General features: G+C 38.0%; 1 protein-coding gene across 1 annotated transcript; it reads right to left on the bottom strand.

Moving 5' to 3' along the window:
• Positions 1–3771: 3771 nt before the first annotated feature.
• On the bottom strand, positions 3772–5468 carry LOC137711575 (protein STAY-GREEN homolog, chloroplastic-like). The gene is made up of 4 exons (XM_068450826.1): positions 5064–5468; positions 4707–4883; positions 4450–4617; positions 3772–4263 (listed from the first exon to the last, which is right to left on the bottom strand). Exons 1-4 carry the CDS (start codon positions 5172–5174, stop codon positions 3901–3903), a joined length of 819 nt encoding a protein of 272 aa, XP_068306927.1. The 5' UTR covers positions 5175–5468; the 3' UTR covers positions 3772–3900.
• Positions 5469–8282: the final 2814 nt, after the last annotated feature.

Here is an 8282-nt window from a genome sequence, read left to right as displayed (position 1 = left end):
AAGTTTTTACCTAGTTTGGGTTATGTGCATTAAATTAACGTTTTTATACTTGTTTCGCATATAGGTGAGACCTATCCCGAGGATGAGTGCAGTCACTCGAGGCAAGGGGGTTATGACCCTTCTACATACCAGTGAGTGGGCTTTTGGTTTTCCATATATACCTATATACTTGTGATTTTTCCAGAAAACGAAATGAAACGTTTATATGTTTTAAATGCCATGCATTGCGTTTGCCTATTTAATTATGCATTAGTAGTTGCATATATGTATGTTTGGTGTTGCGGACGCATAGGTAAGTGCCAGGTAAGTTATGGTTTATGTTTGTGATTAGGAGTGATGTATGATGCATAGAGAGCTCATAACCTGCACCCCCGGTGTTAGTGCTCCCGCCCAGAGTAGGGCACAGTCCTTCACGTGATGTTCACCTCCCGCACCACACGCTCATCTTGGATCCAAGTTAGGTGCACAGTCCTGTCGTACAAACCACTTTAAGTGGTTCTGACTCGTAGGTGACCCGCGATTATTCGCCCAGTCTTCACGTGATCGTAGCACTTAAGCGTACTTATTTTACACCCAATCCTGTCGTACAGACCACTTTAGGTGGTTCCGACTCGTGTGCAGGTATAGTTAGTGAGTTGTTGATTTGAGCTCTAGATTCAGCCATACAGGGCACGTTAGGTGACTTCGGTTGACAGATTACTTGGCATTGATTATCAGTAACTGAGTACTTGCATTTTATTTAGAGGCATCGACATGGCATATTTATGAGCATGATTTATTTATGGGTATATTCTATTTTCTGGGAAATTATACAGGTTTTACGGCGAGGGGTTAAAACTTTTGTTATTGAAATGAATTTGAAAAGCTTTGTTTTTGCCCACTCACGCTTTCTGTTTTGCGCCCCTCCAGGTTTTAGTTTGGATAGCTCTGTTGGTGGCTCTCAAGGGTTTCACGGCATATCTGACAGATTATCACCAGTGTAGGACCACCTCTTGGTGTGTTTATTTTAGTGTTTGTTTCCCTCGGACTGCACTAGGTCTTCCGTGCTCTGATTATTATTTTTCATGCTTGCACATGTATGTTATCGACTTAGTGTATAGCTTGGTTTTTATTTATTCGTACTTTTATTATTATTCTTAACTTCCGCACTGTGCAAATGGTTATACCACTCCCACGTGACGGCCAGCACGCCCTGATTTTGGGTCAGGGTGTGTCAGCAACTGATTTTGTCCTCTTTGGTTTCAATTCAGTAACTGATTTTATCCTATGAGCTTGACTTGATTAACACACAAATCTCTACTATCCAAGAAAGATGATACAAGTTAAATCTACCATTTTCAAACGAAAATTTTCTTATAGTTTGTTGTACAGAAATTCAAACCCCATAAGAAGAGATAAAGATGCTTCCATTATTTTATTGATTCATTCAAAATGCATTTAGGCGATGATTTTATAGGGTGGTTTATTTTCTCAATTATAACACGGTTGATGTTTTCTTTGGTTCTAAATGAATTCTTTTTCCCTTTTTTTTCTCTTCCTATTGTTGCATATGTTTATGAAGAAATGCAAGAAAAGCAGTGGGACAACCTGAGAACGAAATGAGACAGATAAAGAAAGGAAAATTATAGTAGATTAGATGAATTAGAATATTAATTATGAAGACCTTAAATACAAAAATATGGTAAATATCATACTTAAAACTTACTGCGTGGAAAATTTTGAGTGAATGGTTATGCCACTCGTGTCGCATCGTCCAGTGATAAGACAAGCCCACATAAATTTTTCTCCTAAACTAGACTTGAACTATATTCAAAAAGCACAGCCACCCAATACAAACACTACTATTGCTTCTTCTTTTATTTTGGGCTTAATTACATTTGACCTTCTCAGGTTTAGGTGTATTTGTAATCTCATGCAATATGTTTAAAATATTTCCGTCACATACATTTACTTATCATTTAATTACAAATTCATACATATATTAGTCACACTGTCAATCTGACTGTTAAGTGATGACGTGACAAATATTAAGTTCACATATTTTATAACGTGGCAAATAAAAATATTAAAAATCAATAAAAAAACTAATTTTAAACAAAACCACCTAACTCAATATCTCTCTCCCTCATTTCTCTCTCTGCAAATCTCCATTGAGCCCCAAATTCAGTGGCTACTGCCACTGTTCATTGTCGTGTCCGACGATTTTCCCGACCTACCCTGACGACTCAGACGACGGCTTCACCGCCGTTCCCCGTCGACGTCAGACCACCACCATAACCCAGTGTTTCTCGTGGAACAAACACAAGTCTCTGTTTGGTGATTTTCAAACCCCAAGCCCCCGAATCGAAGAGCCCCATCGAGGAGGAGGAAATCGAATTCCAAGTTTCTGCAGAAACGCTCACCCTTATCATTGCCAGAAACCGAAACCGCAGAGCTACCCCATTCAGGTGACCCCGAATGCGACGCAGCCGCGCCGAGATCTAACCTCTATCTCTGCTCCAATGCCACTTCTGCGCTCCTCCTGCCCTTATTCCAAATCTTCGCCGCCCCCCAATTTAGCCACTCCATTTTTCAAAATCTTAGTCGGTTTTGTATCTCATATCAAGTTTCAGTAAAATTTTTTGGAAATCGAATTTTTGTGTCGAATTCAAAATCTGATTTTGATCATTAATTAAGCTAGACAAGAATATAATTAAGAAATAAAAATTGGCATGGTTGCTGTTTAAGTACAAGAAAAAAGGCAGAGCTGCAGTTGTCATGAGCTTTGCTGGAGAAGAAGCGCATCAGAGGTGGAGAACGTCGGGGATGGGTCTCGTCGGAAGAGGAGTTGGGAACCCATCGCGCCTCGAGGTAGTTTTTGGAGTTGATGTAAGCGGCCTGCTGGATTTGGTCGTCGACAGTGGGCTCGGCGACGAGGTGGAGGACGGAATGGAAAATGGAGTGAAGGGTGGCGATGGTGAGGACGAAATCGGGAAGAGTAAAGAGATGAACTTCCCATTTTTTTTCCTTTTCTATATATTTTTTCAAGTTTTTAATAATAAAAAAAAATTTACTTTTATTTTTTTATCCACGTGATGCAAAGTTAACAGTTAAATCTGTAAATTTTATAATTGTTACGTTATCATTTAATGATTAACTTAACAAATTTTTTAACAGATGTACAATATTAAAATAACATGATAATAAATATATAAGATTGAAATGTTTTAAAAATATTATATGAATTTGTAATTACATCGAAATCTAAGGGTTGTGAAATGTAATTTACCCTTAATTTTATCACAGTATTCTTTTACCTGCTTCATTTCAAAATCAACGGTGCCCGATTCGTCATGCAATATACGTATTATTTCTCGAAATCATCCATGAAATCAACGACGGGAGAAGCTTATATTTCTTAATATGGCACGTCGTGTCTTGGTCACCGACTTGCTGTAATTCGGTTGATTCCCCACCGGTATTCATTTCTGACTTAGTGGTTGAGGAGACTCCCCAGCCATTATTTGGCCCTCTTGTACCTTGTAATTTCTTGAAATACAATACTACTATCGTTTCCTTAAAAAACAAATAAAAATTAAAAAAAAAGTGTGATGTGAGGGTAGTATGAAAAAGAAATAAAGCGTATTAAGATAAATTTTAATTGAGAAAATAGATGTTAGGTGTATTCAACAATATGCGACGTGTACTCATGTTAATAAAACAACGCATAATGTATTTACCAAACTTGTAATGGGATTAAATACCATATATAAAACATAAGTTGGCAAAGTTTGGAAATGTATTCGATGATTGTCGAACGATTGCTTGTGACCAAACAGATAAGCACCAACTAATAGGTATATATCTACTTACATTAATTAAACAAACAAAAGAAAAAAAATGTTTAGCTTGTAACTTGGGTTAGCCCTGAAACCTCTGGTGGGTCCCAACCCTAGTTTGATTTGCCTGGTGAAGCTGTTGGGGCCATGCAATCCAAGTCGCTGGTGGGAAGCAACAGTCGCAGTCCTCTTGGCACGGCTGTGGTAACGCCCAGTTGCTTGGAGAAGTGGCCTCCTCCCCCTTGCCCTTGTTTTCCTGGTGGTGGGCCCCGCCTGATGATTCGCTAGAAGGTGCGGCGGCGGCGGCGTCTATGAGTGTGCCCCAGCACTCCACCTTGTTGAATTCTGGAACGCTCGAGTGGAAGTAGACCCATACCAAAGCCTCCTGCAGTTCTGGGTAGCCGTTGAACAAGTTGCGGTCCCCATGAACAAAGGCCTTCAAAACCTACCAAGGGAAGGGAATATTGGTTTTAATGAATATCATCAAGACAAATAAGTCAATCAGAGAAGTCAACTTTCACTCGTAGCCACAACTGTTACGGATGTGATCTCTGATAATAAATCCATGTATCAAATGTACAACGGAAAATTATTAGTTGGATAAAAATTTATTAATTAATTGCCGATTTACCACAGGTAATTCTTTGCAGAAGATGAAGTATCTGAGCCTTGCAAACAAATCCAAGAGAAAATGGCCTCCACTTATGTGACAGTGAACATGGAGAGACATCTTGTTCTTGACTTTCTTCCACTGAGCCACAACTTCATCTCTTTGCATCCTGTTGTACCACCCTTGCAACTGCACCATCAAATTTCCCAATTTCCATTAAATTCTTTGTTACAATAATTAATCGAAAAATTTAGACTTCAATTCAAAATTCTTAAAACCTGAGAGCTGTCGATTGTTTGTGAAATTGCCAGAGTGAGTTTTGAGGTGACATCACTATGAGTGAGTGTGTAAGTTCTTGGAAGCTTTCCTGGGTGCTTCTTTTCATCCACTCCTAAAAACAAAACCTTCAGCTTTGATGCTTCAAATATTGCTGGCCCAAATAGCCTTGCATTAACCTAATCAAATCATATCAAAATCAAACCCAGAATTCTATTTCAATACTCAGCAACAAAAAACTGAAAATCCAAAAGCACCCAAGTTAGAATTCCTCGCCAACATATGGGAGATTCGATTAGAATATAGCTTGAATAAAAAAGTTGTGCGCATAAAATGATTAAAAGTAAAATGAAACTTACAGGAAATATGGCCCTGTTTCTTTTCTTCGGTGTTCTGGTAATGTGATGAGAGAGAGAGAGTGAAGGCTTGAAATCTGAAGGAAGCACAGAAGCAGCAGCCAGAACGCCCATCTTTCTTTTACTCTCTCCCTCAGTAGGCAGCCAATTGAAGAAAACAATATGAAGCTTCTAATTCTGCTGCTTTTAGTCAATAATCAAGTACAGAAAAAGGAGAAGTGTGACCCTGAATTTTGGGGTGCTTTGCTTGTACTTCGGCTTTTGCTTTTGCTTTTGTTTTGAGAATAACTTGTGAGCTAAAGATGAGATCATTGAGACGCGTCGGTTTGGCAATATTTACCTGACATGATGAGATCACGGTTGCTTCAAGAAATCGACTTCTTTCTGGCCTTTATTGTTGGACCGTCGGGAAAGGAATTCTTTCCAGATTCTTTCCAACTAATTTTCTTCATCAAACAATTCGAATTTTTGAAATTTGATCCAATAACTAAAGTTATTATAACTTTTAGAGTGGATCTCTATTTGTAGCCATTGAATCAACTTTCAAGGGTCCGGATTGTTTGATGAGTGAGATTAGGTAGAAGGGATCCGGAGAGGATCTCTTTCCAGACCGTGGACTATTATTCTGCAGTGCAGTGATGAGTATCCTTAGTCCATCTTTAGTCATTTCTACACTATTTCTCACATTCTTTTCAACATTCTATACTATCTTATCTCATTTTTTTCAATTCTTCACATTCTATTCATCTCAACACACTTTTTTAATATCCGGAGGCTTATTGATTTTTCGACAAATGACACTTAGTATATGTTTGGAAATTTTTTTTTAATATGGTAGTTTAATTCAATTTACTAATAAAATTAAAGAATAAACTTAAAATAACAAATTATTGAGAGGGCTAAAAAATAGCCCTATTCAGTTAGAAATGGTATATAACCAAATAGGGCTATTTTTTAGCCCCTTCAATAATTTATTATTTTAAGTTTGTTCTTTCCAAACATATTCTAAGTGTCATTTGTCACAAAATCAATAAGCCTCCAGATATTAAAAAAGTGTTAGGAAATTTTATTTGTACCCATCTAACTTCTTTCTACATCAAACTTACTCTTTTCACCCATATTGTTTTTTATTAAAGAATTAATATCTCTTTAAACTCAAATTTATGACCTAAACTACCCTCACAAACCCAATTCAAAATGTAAAGTTATCTTTACACCCATTCCTTTTATAAAATAACATCTTTAATTGAATATTTTTTTTTTCTTTAAAGAGACGTCCTTTGCCCCTATATAATTGCATATGACTAGCATTTCCATGGATGTTTTTTTTTCTTTTTGCTACCAAACCCATCCACAGACTTAGGATCCAAGAGACCCTTCCATAGATTTGAATTTGCTAGAGAATGCAATGCAAGCTCCAGTTCAATCCATCACTTTGCCAGAAACATTTGACCTTGATGCTTTGGATTTGGATGGAGACATGCCACTTGCTAGTTATAGTGGTTAAGGTTTATGAGGTTGGGCAATCTTTATTTACACCAAAAATCAAGTTATATGTCTTTGCACTACTAATCAAAAGTCCTTGCAATGGTGTATTGGGGCACAGACACATGGCAGAAAAAAACAAATACAATATAATATAATAAGTATAAAATTTAATCCAAAGAAGAAGCAAACAAACAAAATATTCATAAATCGAGTCATACCTTAGTGGAGAATTCAAAACTTCAAAATCACTATCTATCAATAGAGAAGTTTGTTTTCTCTATCAGAACTATTAGGGTTTGAGCCGGAATGAACGTAGGATAAACAAAGGGTGATGCTACGATTTAATTATAGTGTCTGGGTTTATTGAGAAATTTGAGTTTTATTATTAATTTCATTTTGCACTTAATATTAATTATACAATAGGGTAAAATAGACAATTATGTGACAGCCCGTCCTGGACTTTTCATACCGTAGGGGTGAAATGACAGTTTTGCCCCATGTTTGTTTCGTTGTGTGGTCATTTTTAGGCTTTGGTTAGTTGATTTTGGACCACACACACACCCACACTCATTTCCTCTCTCTCTCTGCCCTGTCCCGAGACCCTCTCTCTCTCCTATTCCTATCTTCTTGTACGGACAACACCATAACCCTTGGAAACTTCACGAATCGTGGAAACAAATTACATATTTGTGCTCGTGAGGTCTTTAGGAGTTCAACCATACCCATTTCAGGTAAGGATACCTTCATTTTCACGTTGAACTCGGGATCCCCGATTTGGTCATTGTTCATGCACACGTTAATTCTTGTGTTTTTGGGAATTTCAAGCTTGTAAGAAGTTTGGTGAGGTCCTTAGCAGGCTCGGGGTCGTTCGTTTGAAGGTTTTGGACGTCGGGATCGTGAGTTGCAGGTTTGGCCAGAGTTGGTGGTGTTTTTCCAGCGAGATTCTGTGGGTTTTAGTGCTTGAAAGTGGTATGGATTTGTTCCTCTTGTTGTAAGGTTCATTTTGGTACCAATTTTGTGAAATTTGGTTGAAAAACGAAGAAGATACCAAACGCTGGAGTTTGGCCGGAGAAGATGACGAAATAATTTTTCAGTTTGGACGGAATATTCCTAATGGCGTTAACGGAATCCGTCAGAGTTAACGAAATATTCCTAATGGCGACAACTGACGCCGTCAGTGTGCCAGGCACGTGCCTGCGCGTGGGCGGCGCGTGTGGCCGTGCCTTAGCCGGCGCGTGCGGCGTCGGAAAATTATTTAAAAAATATGAGGGTGTTCATGAGGTTGAGTAGATCACATTGGTGTATTCATACACCCCATTTGAGCATTGTATGAGAAGTTATTTCATATTGTTGGTTATGTGCTTTAAAATTTACGTATTTATAGTTGTTTCGCATATAGGTGAGACCTATCCCGAGGACGAGCGCGGTCAGTCGAGGCAAGGGGGTTACGACCCTTCTACATACCAGTGAGTGGGCTTTTGGTTTTCCGTATATACCTATATACTTATGTTTTTCCCAGAAAGTGAAATGAAACGTCTATACGTTTTTATGCCATGCATTATGTTTACCCATTTAATTATGCATTATTAGTTGCATAAGTATATATATATATATATATATATATATGTGTGTGTGTGTGTGTGTGTGTGTGTGTATGTGTTGGTGCTGCGGACGCACAGGTAAGTGCCAGGTGAGTTATGGTTTTTGTTTATGTTTAGTAGTGATTTGAGATGC

This window comes from Pyrus communis, chromosome 12, assembly GCF_963583255.1.
Source record: "Pyrus communis chromosome 12, drPyrComm1.1, whole genome shotgun sequence".
NCBI lineage: Eukaryota > Viridiplantae > Streptophyta > Magnoliopsida > Rosales > Rosaceae > Pyrus > Pyrus communis.
The sequence above is the reverse complement of the archived record's forward strand: the minus strand, read 5'-3'. Positions and strand labels throughout refer to the sequence as shown.